The 21,309-nt window shown below is 44.6% G+C and overlaps 1 protein-coding gene across 5 annotated transcripts in view; it reads left to right on the top strand.

The window, feature by feature from the left end:
- UTRN (utrophin) overlaps window positions 1–21,309 on the top strand; it is a 507,084-nt gene that overhangs the window by 56,845 nt on the left and 428,930 nt on the right. For 3 of the 5 annotated variants that reach the window (XM_058667721.1, XM_058667547.1, XM_058667473.1), the window contains exon 1: window positions 16,542–16,726. The exons of the other annotated variants lie outside the window; for them this stretch is intronic. In XM_058667721.1, coding sequence (XP_058523704.1) covers window positions 16,633–16,726 — 94 coding nt within the window. In that variant the 5' untranslated portion in view covers window positions 16,542–16,632. Of the gene's footprint in view, window positions 1–16,541; window positions 16,727–21,309 lie in introns of those variants that run through there. 5 annotated transcript variants of the gene reach the window in all.

Raw genomic sequence — 21,309 nt, 5'->3', positions numbered from 1 at the left:
TGTCTGGGCTCCAAAATGTGTAGATCGAGAAAAGAAGCACAGACCAAACAGAATATGCAAGAATATACAAACTTCCCAAGGGCTGATGTGCTGTAGTTTATGATGGCAAGTCATGAGCAGACTTCAGTGGCCTAGGACAGGTTGGCAGTGACCCAGAAGGCCTCCTGATGGGGGCCTTAGAAGTCAACGACACAAGATGATGGAAAGCTTTGGCTGAAGGCAGAGTCATGCGCGTGCCCCGCTTTGTCAGAGCCACGGAAACAGTAATGAGGCCAGTGGTTGGGAGTGAAGTGGGCAGAGGACTGTGCACTGAGCAGGACAGGAGGATGCATTTGCGTTCGGTATCATCTGCCTTTCAGTTGGAGGGCATGCATTATTTAGGATGCTAATGGATGGATCCCTAGAAGCTTTCAGGATGAATTTGGAGTGTACCAGTTGAACAAGAGATTGTAAAATTTATGAGAACATGCTCTTTTGTGAGGGCTTATTGTTAAATTCCTTAACGTTGTACCTCCCTTGAATACATGTCTGGGGTTTAAAGAAAACCTAAACAAAGTGAGGAAATCGAGGCCTCTCTGCCCTGAGCAGTCTGAGCAGTGATATTTGTATAAATGCAGACCTTGCTGTCCCAAGTTCTGGGTTTCAGGCGACAGGCTCCACACCTGGAAGAGGCTCCGAGGAGCCAGGCAGGATTGGGCTGTGCACTAGGGCAGGAATGTGGCCATTCTGGTCGGAGCGGTTGGGGAGGGACTCATCTGTCCAAGGTTCCCATACTGCTTGGCCCTGTTTGTCCACTTGACTTCATCAAAGCTCGTTCTCCAGCCGAGGGGCACGCATATCTTTTTTTGTGACTTCAGAAGATGTGTCCATGTTGGTCTGGGACACTTCACCGCATCTGAAGGACATGCTGAGCCCACGTGAACTGGAGGTGATGTCTGGACCTGCGGATGAGGGTAGCAGAGCGTCAGGCGCAGGTAAAGAAGGCGGTGATTGCTCAGCCTTGTTCAGCTGTTGGCTGAAAGGAATCCAAGGCATGACCGGGTCCACCAAGAATTAGGGGGAAATTACAGAAGAACGGATTCTAAATCATTTTGTCTTGTGAAGGACCTGGTTTTTTTTTTCTCTTTAAAAAGAGGATGTATTGATGTCAAGTACTGAAAATATTTTGTAAATACTATTTATTCTGCTTGTTGGATTTGAAGGTCCTCGAGGGGTGCCACAGTCAGTGTCAGCCTGATACATGACCTGTTGTGTAGTGTGTGATAGTTGAATAGGATGTTCTGGGTCCAATGTGTGGCTGAAAACTTACTGCCTCACTTCTTTGTGATGTAAGAGGAGTCCCTCCAAAGTACGTGCTGTATGAAGACCTTAAAGGGGTAGAAAATCCCAAACTACAAATGAATGAAGGAGCCATAGCCAGTGCAGTTCTGACTCTCCAACTACTAAGTAATGTATTACTATTGCTGCATTCATTTACTCTGTTTCTGTCTTGGTTTGTTCACTGACACACTTGTCATTTATTTCATACCCGCGGCAGGTTGCTGGGAAATCGATGCATAAAGGCTGATTCCCACGACAGGCGTTTGAACAGGTGCAGGATGCTGAGGCATGTTATCTTCCAGGTGCCCTGGGAACACAGATGAAAGAGGATTAACTCCTGGGGTTTTGTTCTTTTAGGGAGGACAGGGAATATGTCCTGGAGAAGGGATTTCCGGGGTGACAGGGAAAGGAGGAATTCCTGGCTGAGGGGAAAGTGAGTGGTGAGAGGCAAGTCCCTGGTGACTCACAGGGTGTGCATCCCATGGAGAGGTGCTGCTCTCTGATTCTCTTGCAGTTCCTCTGCGCCTCTGGCTCCACTGGGTGGATTTTAGCTTCAGGAGTGAGCCCTCCTGGCAGGCCCATTCCTCTGTCTGCAATGCCAGTCCCCAGGTCTTGGCAGGCTCTCTTTGCTGTTTCTGATTCGGCATTGGATTGAAGGGCTCCTTCTTACGAAGCCTATCTAGCACTCATTTGAAGTGGATTTTGTCCGGTCATCCCGCATCCACCTGCTCCATTGTCTGCTTGGCACAGTTATCAGCAGTGCTCATGGTTTTGTTTTCTTTAATTGTTGCAAGGTCCGCAGGTCTGTGATCTCTTGTGGACAGTGGCCAAATGATCTTGTTCACCCTTGTGTCCTTGGTGTACTGTGTAGTACCTCTCCTTGAGAATGAATGAAAGAATGGCAGAAAAAATATTACTGAAAAAGTAGCAAACACTTGCAAGGAGCTTGCTATCCTATTTGTTCCTTGAAGTTGGAGGTAGTTTATAATTGGCTGCTTAGAAGCTCTCAGTCAAGAATTGTGTTCAAGACCTTTGGTTATTGCTTCAGGATAAAGTAGGAGTATTTTGGATCTTGGAAAGAATAATCTGAAAAAAAAAATAAGAATTTCTGATTCTTATGATATGAAGATTGAGAGGAGACAAATTCTTTTTTTTTAAAGATTTATTTATTTTATTACAAAGTCAGATATACAGAGAGGAGGAGAGACAGAGAGGAAGATCTTCTGTCCGATGATTCACTCCCCAAGTGAGCCGCAACGGCCGGTGCTGCGCCGATCCGAAGCCGGGAGCCAGGAACCTCTTCCGGGTCTCCCACGCGGGTGCAGGGTCCCAATGCATTGGGCCGTCCTCGACTGCTTTCCCAGGCCACAAGTAGGGAGCTGGATGGGAAGTGGAGCTGCCAGGATTAGAACTGGCGTCCATATGGGATCCCGGGGCGTTCAAGGCGAGGACTTTAGCCACTAGGCACGCCGCCGTGCCCAAGAGGAGACAAATTCTACTTGAAATATTTTGTTATACAAAAGAGGAATTACTAATTCAAAGATAATGATGTGAAGGCCTTATCGGCCTGAGTCATCTTTATAGCACCATTCCATAAAATTATTTATTGCATAGTGTTTTTATTTGTACTGTTAAGTTCCCTAAACCTTCTGATGATTTGGTGATTTATTGCTTTTTGAATTTCTGAACATTTGATTGTTATTACTGAATAGCCTTAGTTCTTAACCTATTTAAACCCTTTCACTTTGTAGTCAGTGATATTATCACACTGCGTGTATTCCTTTTACTCAGTACGGTGTTCATATAGCAAATGTAACAGATGTTTTCATCTGCCTACTCAGTTTCATTGCCATTTCTTCAATGCCTTCGTTCACTTTAATTTTTTTGAAGGAGCAGAAAAAAAGGAGAGAGAAGACAGAGTAAACCTGTCTGCTGGTCACTCCCCACATGTGGGCAATACTGGAAGTGGGAAACTCAATCCCTAACTTCCAGGGAGGTTGCGAACCCAAGGATCACCTGTTGCCTCTCAGGAGCTGTGTTAGTAGGAAGCCGGGCTTAGCAGCTGGAGCTGGGAGTCAAACCCACGTACCCTTATGCAGGATGCAGGCATCCTAAGGGGCGACACTGCTCTGCCAAATGCCCGCTCCAGTTCTTACAGCTCACAAATGAGCTTTGTTTCCACGCCATATCATCTATGCTTGCATTTCTGTTACAATGTCACATATACCTTAAAGCATTTGCAGTAACATTTTATCAGCAGATTACTATCATGTGGCAAAAGTTTATGCACCAAAATTTATTTTGCTCCATTCTTTCATAGAGTCAGGTGGAAAATGTTATGTGAAGTGGCATATTGAATGAAAGCAAAATCTAAAAGTGGATTGCTTCCATGGCTTTGATTTTTTCTTTCCATTTGATCTTTCTCTAATGAGTATTCCTTCCCTGTGTACGCTCAAGCAGACAGGTTCTCAGTGTTAGCCAGCACTGGGTGGTTTACATTCTCTGATGTGTTCTTCAGTGACATGTCTTCCATTTTTGCATCTGATTCCAAATTTGATTCTCTTCTTGCAGAGCTGGGGAAAAATATGCTTATTAACCACTCTGAGAGTGAAATGTTTGCTATTTTGCTATTTGAAGAACATTTTTCATTTAGTTGCTTTACTCCTTCATTCGTTCAGTATATTTATTGACTCCGTACTAAGTGCTAGGCATGATGATAATCACTAGGCATTGGCAAATGCATTATTGGAATGAACATTTGACAGAGACGTTAATTCCCTGATTCAGATGCCTGCATCCCTTACAGAATGCCGGAGTTCGAGTCCCAGCTCTGCCTACAGGTTCAACTCCCTGCAGGTTCATACCTGAGGGAGACAGCAGATTATGGCTCATGAACTTGAGTGCCTGCCACCCATGTGGGAGGCTGCGTTGAGATCCAGGTTTATGACTTTTACTTGGTCCAGTCTTGGCTGCCGCAGACATTTGGAGAGTGAGTCAGTGAATGGAAGATTTCTCTGTTCTTTCTATCGGTCTTTCAAATCATTAAAAATAAGGAAAGTAAAGAAAAAATAATTTCGAAAAGTGTATTGTGATCAGTACTGAACTTATTTTAGGATAAACTTTGGGAATGAGGAAGTTCTGTGTCTTCAGAGAAATGGTGTCTTATGCTATTTTTTTTTAAGATTTATTTATTTTTTATTGCACAGTCAGATATACAGAGAGGAGGAGAGACAGAGAGGAAGATCTTCCGTGCGATTGACTCCCCAAGTGGCCGCACCGGCTGGAGCTGAGCCAGTCTGAAGCCAGGATCCTGGAGCTTCTTCCAGGTCTCCCACACAGGTGCAGGGGCCGTCCTCGACTGCTTTCCCAAGCCACGAGCAGGGAGCTGGATGGGAAGCGGGGCTGTTGGGATTAGAACTGGCACCCATATGGAATCCTGGTGCATGCAAGGTGAGGACTTCAGTCGCTGAGCTACTGCACCGGGCCCTTGTGGTCTTTTTGATACACACACAGGCACAAACAATAACAGTACTGCTCCCAGCTAGTGAAGGCCGAGTGCACAGCTGGCATTGGTGCCCGATGTGGGGTTTCTCTGCTTGGACTCTTTGTGGTGCGTAGGCCAAAGGGCTTTTCAGAGTCTTCACTTAGCCGGAACACTGCACCTGTTGCTGGCTATTCTTGCATATGAAACCCAGAGCCCTAGAGTCACTTGCTTTCATTTCCTCTCCACTCCCCCGCCCCTTTCCGGTGTGGGGGCAGATTAGTAATTTATGTGAGGTGTAGCCACACCTTCTCCTGCCATGGCTTGGTCTTCACGTCAAGCAGAGTAGCAGAGCTGGATCCCTCTGTCATGCTGTTGCTAAAAGTCTTCCTCGGAGCTGCCTGAAGAGGCCGGGCCGTGTGTGGGTGCTAGGGTTTGGGACTGGGCTTTCAGCTGCTGCTGCCACCGGATACCTGGATCCTCACTGCTGTTGAGGAAAATGTGTTTCCTTTTGGCCTGCTATGATTTTTGGTTGTGACTCTGAGGAAAGGAGGAAGTATTCTATAGTATCGTTTACTTTCATAAAAATAACTTCCAAATTTCCAGGTATCATTTTCGCTCAGGCTGGGCTGTTGGAAGCCAAGGAGCTTCTGTAGAAGGTACATGACAGGCGAGAAGAACGGCCACTGGGCTAGGCACTGTACTGAGGTCACATACACTCACACCATGAACTTGGTGGTTTTTTTTTTTTTTTTTTTTTTTTTTTTTTTGAGATTTATCTACTTTTAAATGGAAAGGCAGATGTAAAGAGAGGAGGAGAGACAGAGAGAAAGATCTTCCATCCTCTGGTTCACTCCCCAAGTGGCTGCAATGGCTGGAGCTGAGCCAATCCTAAGCCAGGAGCCAGGAGCTTCTTCTAGGTCTCCCACATGGGTGCAGGGTCCCAAGGTTTTGGACCATCTTTGACTGCTTTCCCAAGCCGTAAGCAGGGAGCTGGATGGGAAGAAGGGCTACTGGGATTAGAACCAACGTCCATATGGGATCGCGGTACATTCAAGGTGAAGACTTCAGCCACTAGGCTCCTGTGCTGGGCCCAAACTTGGTGTTTTAAGCCATGGCCCGATACATTATTTATCTTATTCCCCAACAGGAGTTGAATGCTGACACAGACCAATGTGTCAAAAATTTATAGGCAACAGTGAAAATAAGTGTGAAAAAACTTTGAAGATCAGAGACCAAATATACATCGAGGGTTGAATAAGGGCTTGGGCAGTTCCAGCACTCAAGAATTGGCAACTTCTAGGCAGACATTTGATCCCAGCCTTAGAGATAATTTTATTACACTTGTTGTATTTATCCTTTTATAGATGCACAGTCTGACTCATGGACATTCTGTGGAGTAGAAAAAACTTAATGGGAAGTGGAGCTTTCTGTGAAATGGCACGTAAATGGTGCTAGCTTGCAAGCTCAGGGGTGACTTGCTCATTCTCAGGACTGCCCTAGAATAAGAGGACTTGGCTCGATTTGTGTCTCATTCCTGGGCTCCTGTGGCTCGTTTGTACCTTCTGACATTGCTGCTGGCTCTTTCTCCTGCATGCCTCCCTCCTAGTGACTCCTTGGGATACCTTAATTGCAAGTTGTCACTGCCCTTCTTCCTCCAGCAGCATTCCCTCCCACCAGTTTACCCAGCCTCTGCGCTCTCTTTCTCTTTTTGCAGGCTCCGACCTGTCTCTATACTTGAACATGCTCCCCCAGGCAGTAATTTAACAAGTGTCTCAGCATTCTCATCTGTAACACTTGGTGCTGAGTCACTTGCCCGTCCTGGGAACTGGTTGTCTTTACTGCTGTGCTGTACGGGACCCAGTAGGCATTAAGTGAACCTATTGTTAGCTGTGACTCTCACCAGGTGCTCTTCCTGGGATGTAGGCCCTGGGAGCCTGCTGCCCCTGAACTCCTAAGTGATCACCATTACTTGTATTCCCTGTTTCTCACCTGGTTACCCCTTGGGGATCCTCTGTGTCATCTTGAAAACCCTAAGAACTGATTTAAAATGCCCCCAGTCAGTTTTTCAGTTTGGGACTTGTCCCACTGTCAGTCGGCTGTTGTGACAAGTGGGTGATTACGCTCATGCCAATTTGAGAGATGTGACACATGGAAGCCTGGCTGGGTGTGCCCTGGCTCAGACAGAACTGTTTTTGTGTGGTGCCAGCTGCAAGTTCCATCTCCAGATGACTCACACATGTCAGCAGCCCCATCTCTGAGTGGCCAACATCCTCTGATTTGCATATGGACATTTGCCTGACAAGAACAACGTCCTGCAGTCAGAGTGAAGATGCGTGTAGACAGACATACTTGTCGTCTGTATGAGGTGGTGCCCAGGAACTTTCGGGAACATTATGAAGGTGATTAGATTCCAGTGGACACTGTTGCCTCTTGGAGTGGAAGGCTTTTGCACTGGGGACTTCAAGTCAGACTGCAGTATGCCCCCCAGTAAGGAGGGTGACAATTGATAATAGGCAGGTCCTGGCATAATCAACACCATCGTTGCAGAGCCAACAGGATGATAGGTAGTGACTCTGGTATTCTGAGTGGAGATGGTCACCATGGGTGACCAAGGAGCAAACTGCCATGAATGACCTTATTTGGGGTCATACGCTTGTCGGCCGTATAGGACACTCGGGACTTCAGTGCACTTCTGTCCATAGGCCACTTCTTCCAACAGGCTTTCTTCATTGCTAATGTCAAAGAATAATCTCTGTGCTTCTCTTCTTGTTTTTTTAATGTTTATTTATTTTGATTGGAATGGTAAATATACAGAGAGGAGGAGAGAGAGAGAGGAATATCTTCCATCCAATGATTCACTCCCCAAGTGGCCTCACTGGCTGGAGCTGAGCCAATCCTATGCCAAGAGTCAGGAGCCTATTCTGGGTCTCCTGCGTGGGTGCAGGGTCCCAAGGTTTTGAGCCATCCTTGACTGCTTTCTCAGGCCACAAGCAGGGAGCTGAATGGGGAAGTGGAGGAGCTGGGATTAGAACTGGCATCCATATGGGATCCCGGTACATGCAAGGTGAGGAGGATTTTACCACTAGGCTACTGCACTGGACCCTGTGTTTCTTTTCTTTACACCTTTCAATAAGGCCTGAAAATTTTAGCACTCTCTAGAAACTGGTGATGCTCTCTTGACAAAGTCAACAAATTCTCTTTATGTCTTTGGTTGTCATTGGATCGCCAGTTTATTGATTGTTATATGTAGACAATTCTGAAAAATCATGTTTCTTTTAAAAATAATATTGGTAAATTCCTCTTTCTTCTTAAAAGGATTTGTACTCACACACGAGAGGACGTTGAGGGCCTTTTCAAGAGGACCCTGATTGTCAGAACTCCCTTCACTTCTCTTGGTAACGGAAGCTGAGTACAGCTTTCCAGCCCTTCCTCTAGAGAGTTGGTGGGATTGTTGACGCCTGTTGCTCTCACTACTTTGTGCAGCTTTCCTGAGATAACTGAAGGACAGGTTATAACTTAATCCTGAAGTATGTCCAAGCAGGTATGTATACACAGTGAAAAGCACAAATAAGGGAGTGGCGAAGCAGGTTCAGGTTCCACTTGCAGTGCTGGCCCCCCATATGGGCATCAGATGGAGACTTGGTGGCTCCATCTAGGATTCACTTGCCTGCTATTGTTCTTGGAAAGCAGCCGAAGATGGGCCAAGTTCATGAGTCTCTGCACCTACGTGGGGGACCCAGATGACGCTCCTGGCCCATGGCTTTGGGTTGGTTCAGCCCTGGCCCTTGTGGCCAGGTGGGGAATGAACCAGCAGATGAAAGATATTAACTCTCTCTCTTCCTCTCAGTGTTGTACCCTTTTTATGTAATTGCCTTCCAAATAGATGAATACATAACTTAAAAAATAAGACCTAAACATGATCTCCTAGTTTCCCATGTGCTGCGAGTTCCCAAGGTCTGTGTCCAACCTCTGTCTTTGTGTGGCTTGGGTAATTTCTACACTTGATCTTAGCCAAAGGGCTGAGAAGCAATGGCTGGGGTAATTTCTAAGCTCTTCAATGGTGGGGACTTGGATTTGATACTCTCTAATATAATGTTGTTGATGATAATGTCATTAAGTTCCATTAGTATACTAATATGGAAATAAAGTCATGATTTCAGATTATATTTATATCTCTGTGCTTTGGAAAAATAATCTCATGAGAAATCACTCAGCTGTTAAATACCATCTTTGAAATTACTTTTTTGGGTTCACTTATTTTTAAAAAGATTTTCCTGGATTTTGCTCTCTTCTTTTTTTTTTTCAAGATGTATTTGTTTGCTTGTTTTTATTGGAAAGTCTGATATACAGAAAGAGGAGAGATGGAGAGGAAGATCTTCCATCCAATGGTTCACTCCCCAAGTGGCCAGAGCTGAGCCAATCCGAAGCCAGGCGCCCAGAGCCTGTTCTGGGTCTCCCATGTGGGTGCAGGGTCCCAAGGCTTTGGGCCGTCCTTGACTGCTTTCCCAGGCCACAAGCAGGGAGCTGGATGGGAAGCAGAGCTGCCGGGATTAGAACCGGTGCCTATATGGGATCCCGGCGCGTTCAAGGTGAGGACTTTAGCCACTAGCCTACTGCGCCAGGCCCAGCTTTTTCTTTATTTAATTATTATTATTATTTTACCATTCCAACATTAACATAATTAATATTTTTTAGACGTGTCATTAAAATCATGTAAAAAATTCTCTGATGTTGACTTTTGAGATTTTATTAATGTCTTCTATAATGGTGGAGAACTGAAGAACTTTCTTAACTGTACAAAAATGAACTTAAAACATCCCAGTGTGTCCTTCTGATTATTGTTGACATAAAAGTGTTGGTCTCCTGTGTCCATGGGTTACACATCTGTCATTCAATCAAGGAAGGATCACAAAAATTTAGGAAAGGGTAGGCACTTGATGCCCCAGCGGCAGCTGTATGCTAAACAATATTATCCTGATGAAAAAAGTGAAAGGTGTCAGTGAGATCTTAGGAATGTTGAGAGTGGCCAAGATCTTTTCTATTTTTGTTTTCTTCTTGTGTGTGCTGCTGTGTCCTGAGCTGCGCAGTACAGATCTTGAGTGCCACGCGAACTTCACCAAGGGGATTATACTCCCTCCTCTCGTGGGAAACTTCTCTAAAGATGTTGAAGTTAGGCAGCTGTGGGTGTTTTAGAAAGATGACTGTGGGCCCCGTGGGAGGGTGAGTTAGAGTGAAGAGAGCCTGGCCGCCACGGGGACTCTGTAGCTAGTATTGCAGGAAAATTGGGATGAAAGATGATGTGTAGACGGTGGGAAACAGATGAAGTCATGGATTTCAAGTTCATGATCTTTCTTCTGAGGTGACAAGATGCAAAAAGAGCTGTGAAAAACCAGAAGGTGTTTTCGCTGTAGTTCATTTGATAATAAACCTGAACTTGATTTCAGCTCCCCTCTTAAAGTTGTTTGGAGCAGAACTACACCCATGCTTGATTTGGAAAACTGACCCAGATCTTAACCGCAGGTCTCAAGTTTTGCAGCGTATTTGGCCCTAGAGATTTGCACAAAGGTTGTAAAACTCAATTTTTGTTGTGTTTAGAGGGTAAGGTTGATGGGACAGGTAGATAAGACAGGGAGGTAGAACCATGGAGGAAAAGCTGATGTTGAGGTTATTGATGGCATGAAGGGAAGCAAAGCTTTTGTAGGAAAGGCCAGGCATGCTGCTTAGTTAGGGTGTGGTCTTCTGGGAATGAGGCACTGCTTGTACGTGGGATCTGAGACTGAATCAGGGACCCACAAATAGAGACGTTTGGCAGACTATGAGTAAGATCCGTGTTGTACTCATGTTGATTCTCTGGATTTGATAATTATATTCTTTTTCCATAAGATGATGATAATATTTAGAAAAGCTGGGTATGTCTAAGATTAAGATAGGAAGTTTAAAGAAAAGAGAAAGAAACAAAAGCTGTTTGCCATTTCAAGGAATGTTATTATCCAGACGTCTTTTAGTAAATAACTGTAGTATTTGCTGATCAGGTTTTTAGCATTTTCTATCTAAAATATGCAAGTCAAGAACTATGGTCTTTTAACTTGTTCTATTCTTAGTGGAACATTAAGCCTTTGACTACAATATAAATTAAAAAAAAAAGAAAAAAGGCAGGGAGAGAGAGGGAAGTATTATATTCTTAGAATTTTATCTATGAGTGACATGAAACCTGTTTGCTTTGTACTATCCCTTTGTGTTAATGAGGATTGTGCTGTACTAATTACGCAGCTGCTGTGACTCTGAGACTCTAATGTATGAATAAGTTACTTAAAAGCAAAATTGAAAGAAAAGGTGAACCTTCACCCTCTCCTTAAATTTGTTTGCTAAAACTGACCTGGGTTAGGTCATCACATTGCTCTAACATTTTGTGACCTGAGGATAACGTTAGTGGTGTAAGGGAATGAAGGCACAGCACAAAGTGTGAGGTGTTTCTCAAATTCATGCGGAGTGCCATGGCTCCTCCCTTGCCTTTGGCCTCCCTGGTATGGAGGGAGTCGTGGTTTGGCTGTAGCTCCTTGCTGCTCTGGAGTGTCAGGTGCAGATCCATTAGTTAGGACTAGACAGTTAAACCATGATCTTCAAAGCCATGAGAGTTTGTAGATAACAGGAATGAATGAAGCAAATGTATGCCTTTCATGGCCAAGGTCAGCCTGCCTTGGCTAGTGCTGGCTGCCAGGAGGTATGCTTTCCTGTGGGGAGAGGATTCATTTGCCAATGTCTTTGCTTCACTCTTGTACTTCCCTACCACCTCCTGTAGTTCCAGCTGGTTTGTTCTGTAACTCTCTCTTCAGTGCAATGGTTTCTTTCCTTTTTGATGAGAGCAACCCTCGGCTGGCAGCCAGTTGCAGTGGAGCTGTAATAGAGCTAGTGGCATGTGCAAAATTTGATTACTGCAGTCAACACTGGATTGAATAAGAAAGTGCATTCCCTAGACAGATACTTGCAACATAAATGGCCTATTGATTTTGCAAGACCTAGCCACGGGATAATCTAGCAGAAGGACGGTTCTGTGAATGCAGTGGATTCTGACAGTGCGAAACAGTTTGAAAAAGTGCCTCCTGGTAGATGTTTTCAGGGGGAACTTTCTGATAACTTGGTGAACTGATTACGGCTTCTGATTGTCTTGGTTGTTCAGTGCTTAGAGAAGCTCCAACGAAGTTGGTACTTGTGTTTGTCCAGGGATTGGCTTTTCCTGCACAGACTCTGGTTTCCCTCTTCAATTGACTGATACAGGCCTTCTTTCCTCTTCAGCTCTGGTGAAATTTCCACTAAGCTCAATGTGAGTGTTTTAGAAGTTTCCCACAATGGAAAGTTCTATTTGACATGTGAAAGTTCAGTGGTCAGTTTCATAGTCAGCTGTGTGCCAAGAAATAACGAAAACAATGGATTACACAGTGCAGTCTTGGGATGTGGAAAAATTTTTTTAGGAGATGGATGAATCATGCTATTAATACATGTTGCAAAGCCTGAGGCTTATGTGGGAAAATAAAGATAAAAAAGGTTTATTTCAAAAAATGAATAGCTTTTTGACATTTTCTTATTACAATTTATTTAGGTTTTGTTCACGTTAGCTTTGTTGGGAATTAAAAAGATCAAATTCTGAATTAGGCTGTTTTAGGGAAGAGAGATAATTCATATCATTGTACATGAATTTGTTCAAACATGATAATGTCTGAAAGACAATGATGACTCCTTTGTGTAAAATTTCTTAAAAAATTGTTAACCCTCTCCCAGTATCATACGTTTCGAGGAAAGGAGAGTTATCTTGACTTGCCAGCTCCCGTGGCTACTTTGACCACTTGCCAGATTCTTCATCACAAATCACAGCTCGTTTGTGATTTATTCCTATAAACAGTTACAGGTATTTACTTACAGAAGGCTAACTTAATTGAGCCTGTTTCTATTTAAGAAGACACAAACAGAAAGGCAGGTGGAAAGAACTTAATGGGTAAGTGACCAAAATGTCATCATTTTCCATTTAGAATTTTATCTTCATGCACGTTTGCAGCATAACCCTTTGGTGGGAGGAAGAAAGGCTGACTTCTTCGGCAACCTCTTTCTGTGGATAAGCCTGGGCAGGGATATGTAGGTGGCATAATATTTGGCTGATTTCATTTCAGTAGAAGTGCACACAGCTTTCCTGGTTTAAAAGGCTGAGCATCTTGGACAGCTGTTGGAACAGCGCCATTGTTCTAGATGCTTCATGCTGCAGGGTGGTGCTCCATCATCCTAGTCAGTGTTTATGCTAATCAGCTCTTACCCAGTCCTCAGTGGTTTTCCTATAGTTTGAATATTTAGCCCTGCCCACAGGAAAGGAAGCAATTCTGGACACGGAGTAAAAAAATGAGCTTTGATAGCCACCAAGAAAGTGCAGAGAAAACCATAACGAGATGTCTCCTCATGCTCTGTTGAGCTGTGTTAAAATTAATGATGGATTAGGCCTGGCATGATGGCTCAATTGGCAAATCTTGTTTCTGACTACTGCTTGGGCACAGTATAAATCAGTGTTTTTTGCTCTGGACTCCATATGGATTCCAGTTCCTGTCCTGGCTTCTCCCCTTCCTATCCAGCTCCCTGCTCTTGGCCTAGAAAAATCCGCAGAGGATGGTCCAAAGCTTTGGGACCCTGCATCCACAAGAGAGGCTCAGAAGAAGCTCCTGGCTCCTGACTTCCATTTAGCTCAGCTTTGTCCATTGTAGCTAACTGGGGGGAGTGAACCGGCAGATGGAAGATCCTTCTCTGTCTCTCCTCTCTGTAAATCTGCATTTCCAATAAAAATAAATAAATCTTAAAAAAATGGATAAAAACAAGTGTTGATGAAGATGTGGACAAGTTGGAAGCTCTTACAGTGTTGTAGGAAAAGTCCAGTGACACAGCCACTGTGGAATACTTGTGCCGGGTCTTCAAGGGGTTAAGCACCAGGGCTAGGTGTTTGGTGCAGCAGTCAAGGTGTTCCCTAGGGAACCTGCATGCCATATCCCCTGTCTGGGTTGCAGTCCTGGCTCTGCTTCCTATGCCAACTCCCTGCTGGTGTGTGCTCTGGGAGGCAGAGGTGCTTACTCAAATCTTGTCTCAGCCTGAGTTCGGTTTCAGTCTAGCCTAATTTCAGCTGTGGTAGGCGTTTAGGGAACGAACCAGTGGATGCATGCTCTCTCCCTGTTTCTGTCTCTCTTTGTGCCTTGCAAATTAAATGAAAATTAAAACAATCAAACAATAACAAATGAAATGTTAAGTGTACGGTTACACATGACTCACTCAGCAACTTTACTGTTGTGTTGAATTTTTTTTTTCAAAAGAAATTTAAGTGTAAATCTACACAGGTGACATACACAAATACTCAAAGCAGAAGTACTGAAACTGCATAACAGGTGGAACCAGCAAACATATCCCTCAACTGATGAACAAACGGATAAAACCTGTTATATCTGCGTAGTGAGCTATTCAACTTCAGAAGGAAATGCACATACTGATGTATGCTACAACATGGAATCTTTAAAACATGTTGAGTATAGGAAACCAGTCTACAAAGAACACATATTGTAGGATTTCACTTATGTGAAATGATAACAGGTGAGTCTATAGAGACTGGAAGTAGATTTTAACAGTTGCCTGGGGGGTAAGGAAATGGACAGGGACTGCTTCTTGGGATGATGAATTGATGTAAAATTAGTTGTGATGGTTGCACGACTCTGTGAACATCCTGGTAATCATTGACTGCCACACTGTAAATAGGTTAATTATTATTATATGAAATTTCTATCATTAAAACTGTTACAAAAAAGAACTAGGGAACTGCTGTTGTGGCATAGTGGGTAAAGCCACTGCCTGACCCTGTGTCTTGGCTGTTGCACTATGGATTCAGCTTCCTACTCACAGACTAGGAAAAGCCACAGTAGTTGTCTCAGGTGCTTGGGCCTCTGCCACATGTGTAGGAGACTGGGCTAAGCATATGCATCCTGGCTTCACCTAGCTCAGTGCTGGCTGTTGTAGCCATCAGGGAGTGAACCAGAGTGGAACTCTGTGTGTGTGTGTGTGTGTGTGTGTGTGTGTCTTCGGAGCTCTGTGATTATGATGTTCAAATAAATCTGAAAAATATAATTGGACTTTGCATGTGGCATAATCTTTAGTAAGATGCTTTTGTTTTGAAAGTGACATTACTTTGTGTTATTCATTTAAAACATATTTATTTTTGCTGAAAATTAAGAGATATATATATATATATACATACATACATATATATATATATAGTGGAGGAGAGACAGAGAAGATCTTCATCCGATGATCTACTCCTCAGGTGGCTGCAACAGTTGGAGCTGAGCCGATCTGAAGCCACGAGCCAGGAGATTCTTCCAGATCTCCCACATGGGTGCTGGGTCCCAAGGCTTTGGGCTGTCCTTGACTGCTTTCCCAGGCCACAAGCAGGGAGCTGGATGGGAAGCGGGGCTGCTGGGTTTAGGACTGATGCCCATATGGGATCCTGATGCATACAAGGCCAGGACTTTAGCTGCTAGGCTACCATGCTGGGCCCTTTATTGTGCATTTGAAAAAAAGATTTATTAATTTGAAAGGCAGAGAGAGAGAGAGAGAGAGATCTTCCCTCTGTTCGTTCACTCCTCAGATGTCTGCAAAGGTTGAAGCCAGGAGTCAGGAGTTTCTTCTTTGTCTCCCACATGGATCAGGGTCCGAGCAATTGGACTATTTTCTTCTGTCTTGCCGGGCACATTAGCAGGGAACTGGATTGGAAGTTGGGAAGCCAGGACTCCAACCAGTGTCCATATGGGATGCTGGCATTGAAGGTGGTGGCTTAACCTACTGTGCTATTGTAATGAGCCCATCACTGTGCTTATCATTGTTTCTTCATAGCAAGACTAGAAGACTCGTCACCATTCCCATTTTACAGAACTGAAGACTGAGGCTTAGGATGCCAGAGTCTTACAACTCCTGGTATAGAGGAAGCATCTTTGCTAATAGAAAGTAGAAGTTCTTATATTCGAGCAGGCAAGAAGAACTACAAAAGAAAATGAATTAGGAAAGCAGGGGAGAAAGTGAATGATGATTTTCCTGTGGAGCGCGTGAGTGCAGACAATGTGTCCATACGTGACAGCAGGAGAGAGCGAGCAAACGCCACAATGGAGGAGATTGGGAAATGGAGTCACAATCACAGCTCCTTGTGATTAACTTAGTTTTGTTTCATAAAAGCGATTTCTAAAGGATTGAAAGGAAATCCTTTTTGCATTTGTTTCCCCAAGGTATATGTGTATACCAAAGTGAAACAGTAACTCCAATGTGTTCTTTGAAGTGCAGTTAATGTGCAATAAATGTGTTTGGCCCCTTTGTATGCTTAGGGCAAGCACCTTTATTTATATACACAGTGTGGGTTGGGAGGTGGGTGGAGCGCCCCTTACCATCTGACCATCTGACGCTGTTAGAACAGGAAGACTGGTTATCTCTCTGCAGGAACACTCAAAGGTGCTGAGTTGATGGGATGCCAAAAGAAAAGGAAAGACACACACACACACACACACACACACACACACACACACACACACCCCTTAAAGAGTTTTCACTGACTGCAAAGTGGGACTTCCTGTCTGGTATTCAGAAGAGGTTGGGTTAGATTTTGTCAGATCCTCTCATGGGAAAAATAAAAGCCACCCAGAAAAAAAAAAAAAAAAAAAAAGAAAAAACAAAACCAGAACAGGACATCCCAGTGTGCAGTTCGCAGGCTGCTTTTGTTGTCGGCTTCCTCCCCATCTTTTTCCTCATCATCTTAGCAGATGTAGGTGATGAGTTGCTCGGCAGGCACCACGTTCCGTTGGAAAAAGTGCAGATTTAATCTGACAGGGGGCACAGCTTTCCAGGCTTGCAGACGAGCCCCAGGTAAGTGAATCAACATGCCTGCCCCCAGCCAGGCTCTGGTCGTCTTCTCGCCCACTCCAGCTTACTTCGTACAGTTACAAGGATTACAAGGCTGCTCCAGGCAGGCCTAGTTCACCGGGGTATAACCAGCCCGTCCTTCCTGACTCTGTGGTTGCTGTGAACTTGGCTTTTTTATGGAGACAAATGTTATCAAGCTTCGCAGTTCTCATGCAAAGTAATCTTGTGCCAGAACTTTGGGCTTCTTTGGAAAAAGAAATCAAGCAGCCCAGGTTGGTTGTGGCATTCCTCCCCTCTGGTTCGTGAGCGGTTTATGCTTTGTTGGTTGTTGGCTGGTGTATGGAGGAAAACTCTCCTCTGTGGTCTGGGTTCATCTCACCTCAGGTTGTTGGTTTACTCTGTTGGCTAAACAGACATTCTACTTTTGAAGATAGAGAGCCGGAGAGGTGAGAAAGGAGGGGACTTGGATAGCTGGGTTTGGGGGCGATATAAATGCGGCAGGTTTTGTTTTAATACTGGCTATCCGAGGGAAATGCAGATGCAGAACTTCACGAAGGGATGTGACCGTGCGCTTTTGTCCTGGGTGAAGTTCTTTGTGTGTCACACTTAATATGTACATATGGATATAGAAAGCATGAATTAGCTGTTGGAGCTTTCTGGGATATGCCCCCAAGGGATGTATTTGTCTTGATCACACACATCAGGCAAGTGTGTTGTTATGGGGAGGAAGTTTTGTGGCCCGTTAGACTAAGTCATGTTCTCTCTGCTGGAGTCACTCCTGTTGAGGATTTCCTTTGTCGCTGTACGTGAATAAGGTGGCAAGTGCTTGTCAGCGTTCTCTCTTGTAGGCAGAAAGGAGTTTTCTTAGCGAAACCACTTGGTATCTTGGTCAGGTGGCATAGAGGAGTGTGCCATGGCTCTTTGTGCTGGTTACTGCTTTTCTCTCCTAAGTGACTATGTGTACGCAACGAGCAATCACAATCCTATTCAGGGACTTGAGATAAAGCTCTGTGTGTGTGTGTAGGAACAGCAGTGGCAGCATCATGGGCTTTCAAAGCTTCCCTTGGATTCCTACTTACCTGTTTTCTTTTCCTGATTTGATAGTCTATGTAGTCTGCTTGTCTTTGACTGTCTTGGGGTAGCTAGAGTGGTTAAAATCGTAAGAAAATTTAAAGGAAAAAATATAGATATTATACAGATATTTAAACATGAAGCAGCATTTTAAATGACTAGACTACAGCTTTAAATTTATTTAGCTGCTTGTTTGTTGAGTTCAAGTCTATTTAGATACATTCCTTTTTGCCCTCTGACCAGTCAGAAGGCTTTCAGAAAATAGAAAGCCTTTTTTTTTTTAACTAGAAAAAAATTTCCGGGCATGTTATTTTAATAAAAATGGAAAATCCAGTGTGCACATAATTCCCAAGTCCACAAGGACCCAGATGCTTCTTTTCGGTTGCTATTGAACTGAATTTTTTTGTTGTGTCTGTGGTCTAGGCTTCTTTAGTGATTTTGTTACAAATAAAGAGGCTAAAATTAATATTGAAAAATAAGATTTGTCCCAAATGTTAACAGTGTTGTGAGGGATGGTCAGAAGTTTTGTAAGCAGCAAATGCTTGAAAATGCAATGAAAATTAGAGGTTTCTGTGCTATCTGTTAATTCCCAGATGATTGATGCCTGAAAGTTTGTCCAGCTCAGGAAACCACTTCTGGGAGGCACTGCTTGGCTTGCCACCCTTCCTGCCTTGCGTTGGCTCCAGGCCAGCCATTTCCTTTTTTGACGGATTGGCTGAAATATTCACAAACTCGATCTCTGTTAGCGTCACTGAAGCGCTGGAACACCACACCCCACATTCAGATATCTTGATTGTAAACAGATGGAGGCCTTGACTTTAAAGGTTGAACCCAAGTGGAAAGGCCAAGAGAGTGTTACTGGTCCCCCACTGGACTGATAGCTCCTAGAGGAGAGAGGGGAGAGGGAAACTTTCTTACTGCTGTTCCTACCACCTGCAGTGTGCCTGGCAGTCAGGTTCAGCAGCTGCTCTGGAATGAATGACTGTTCTGCCAGCAGCAGGAGGCTGGGGGAGGGTCGGGCAGAAGCAGAGTTTTTGTTTAAGCTGATGTGGGATCCTGGGCTGACATCTGGGGAGATGCCGAAGGACTGGGCCATGGGGGAACAGGTGGCTCCTCTGGGTGAACTTTGAGCAGACCTCTCAACCAAAGAAGAGATAAAGGTCCGAGTTCATGAGGCCAGATGCTTAAGGGATAAGACTGTCACCATCAGTTGAGTGTCCTTTGTGAACTTGGGGAAGGGGCTGGTGGGGGAATACTACTGAGCTTTCTGCCTTCCCCCCCCCCCCCCCCCCAATTTGTATGATCCTTCTCCTCGAACCCCTCCTCCCCAACTTAGAAGTTACCTATTTATTTAAGAGGCTGGAAGAGCGTGCAAGAATGTGTGTGTGTGTGTGTGTGTGTGAGAGAGAGAGAGAGAGAGAGAGAGAGAGAGAGAGAGAGAGAGAGAAGAGAGAGAGAAACAATTCCTATTTGCTGGTTGATTCCCCACATGCCTTCAGTGACTGAAGCTGGGCTGGGAGCCCAGAGCTCAGGTGACGCCTCCCATGTGGATGGGAGGAACCTGACTACTGGCACTATCTTGCTGCTGCTTGTTAGCAGGGCGGTGGAGCTGGGCGCAGAAGCCAAGCACTCTGAGGTGGGTGTTCTTACCCATGAGGTTAAGCACCTGCCCCACCCCTGCAATCCCGCTCTCAGCCCATTCCTGAAGCACTCAAGTCCCTGGAGTTGGGCCTCTTGGAGACTTAGGACCACTCTGGGCTGCTGAGGGCTTTTGGAAGTTTTTATTCTTTCATTTGCTTATGTAGCATTTGTTAGGCACCCAGCACATGCCCTGCTCTGAGAAGGTATAAAGGGTATACAGATTAAGGTGCTGGTTCCTCTGCCTCAGAGGCTAGAATGTGAAAGGAACAACATGTAAGGCGAGTGCGAGGCAAGGCCTGGTGGGGGCTGAGGGGAAGCAGTTGCTTACCTTTGCCAATAACAAGGGGCGACCAGGTCCACCAGGTGAATGTTGGTGAATGGAGGAACACAGAATCCCAAGTTTTCCAAGAGCAGTGAGGATTGTCTGGGAAAATGTCCTAGGATTTGTGATTTTTTTTTCCTGATCTTAATATATTTAGAGGAAATGAGTTGTGTGTTGGGAAGACCAGGCACAATGTGATTTGCAAAGATTGCAGAATAAAAAGTGTTCAGTTGGGAGCGGGTTAGAGAGTGACTTGTTTGAGACAGATTTTAAGAAAGTGGGAAATGTGAGTAATGTAATACTGAATCAGGCTCATCTTCAAGAGCTAGGGCTGGGCAGGTCCACCCCTGCCATCAATTGTGTAAGGCACTGAACCTCTGTGGTCCCCGCACAAATAGAATCCCCCAGGGGTTTGTGGTCAGGATTCACAGTTTCACACATTTTACAGCACTTTTCAGTAACTGCTCCAGCTAAATAAAGGGAATAATATGTTCTGTAAATATAATAAAAATGTGGTCACTTGCAAACAGGCTCTGTCTGCTGGTTAGTCTGGGAATGGAAGTCAGGCATTCTGCTCCTTGTGGCACTCACGCGTACTCACACTGAAGCTGTGTGCCCTGCAGCTGCCCGCTGTGTTTTTTCTTGGCATTACACGAAAGCAGTACACATGAAACTGGTTCTGGATCTGTTTCACGTTTTCACGTGAGTCCTCTGCTGCATCCTTGCAGGGCTCCTGGTGCTTCCTACGCTGACCATCAGCAAATTCAGGATTGGGCTGGAGGACCATTGAAGGGACTGTATTAGATATGATCCGGGCAAAATGACTCCCTCACTGTTGTGATTTTCATTTGGTCAGGTCAGGGAACTGGCAGCTCAAGTCATTTGTTTCCCACCGCACTGGGACGCCCATTGTTTAGCAGAGGAAGATGAGTCAGTCTAGTGCTGCCATTGTGCAAAGTGTAGCGGAGGATAGGAACGTGGGTCAAACTTTGTGCCTGAAGCAGGGTGCTGACAACTCAGATTGTGAGCCTGGTTGGCATGACCCACACGCAGTTACTCTCACTTGAAGAAATATATATTATAATGCTAATCTATCTATTTATATTTATCTGCTCCCATGTGGGAAACCCAGAAGCAGCTCCTGGCTCGTGGCTTTGGCCTGTCCCAGGCCCCGACCACTGTTGCCGTTTGTGAAGTGAACCAGTGGATGGGAGATTCTGCTCACTGTCTTTCCTACTCTCGGTAACTCTACCTTTCAAGCAACAAATAAATAAATTGTTTTAAAAAGTTCCATGTAAAAAGAAAAATTGCATGCAGTAAAAATGGTCATTCCCTCTCATTTTATCTTACAACATCTTTATGACTATGCAAGTGCCAAGCATCATGCCTAAGTTCTAACAAGCACGATTAGGCTTGTTGAACCGAAAATGAAGACATTCTGTATTAGTGACATCCCATTTGAAAATTTATTTAAAATAACTCCCTGTGTCCACATATGTTACTTGAGTAACTGCTGGGGAAAATGTGCTTTGATTGTTACATTTGCCTTTCA

The sequence above is a fragment of the Ochotona princeps genome, chromosome 1 (genome assembly GCF_030435755.1).
Source record: "Ochotona princeps isolate mOchPri1 chromosome 1, mOchPri1.hap1, whole genome shotgun sequence".
NCBI classification, from domain to species: domain Eukaryota; kingdom Metazoa; phylum Chordata; class Mammalia; order Lagomorpha; family Ochotonidae; genus Ochotona; species Ochotona princeps.
Note: the sequence above shows the minus strand (reverse complement) of the source record. Positions and strands in the feature narration are given on the sequence as shown.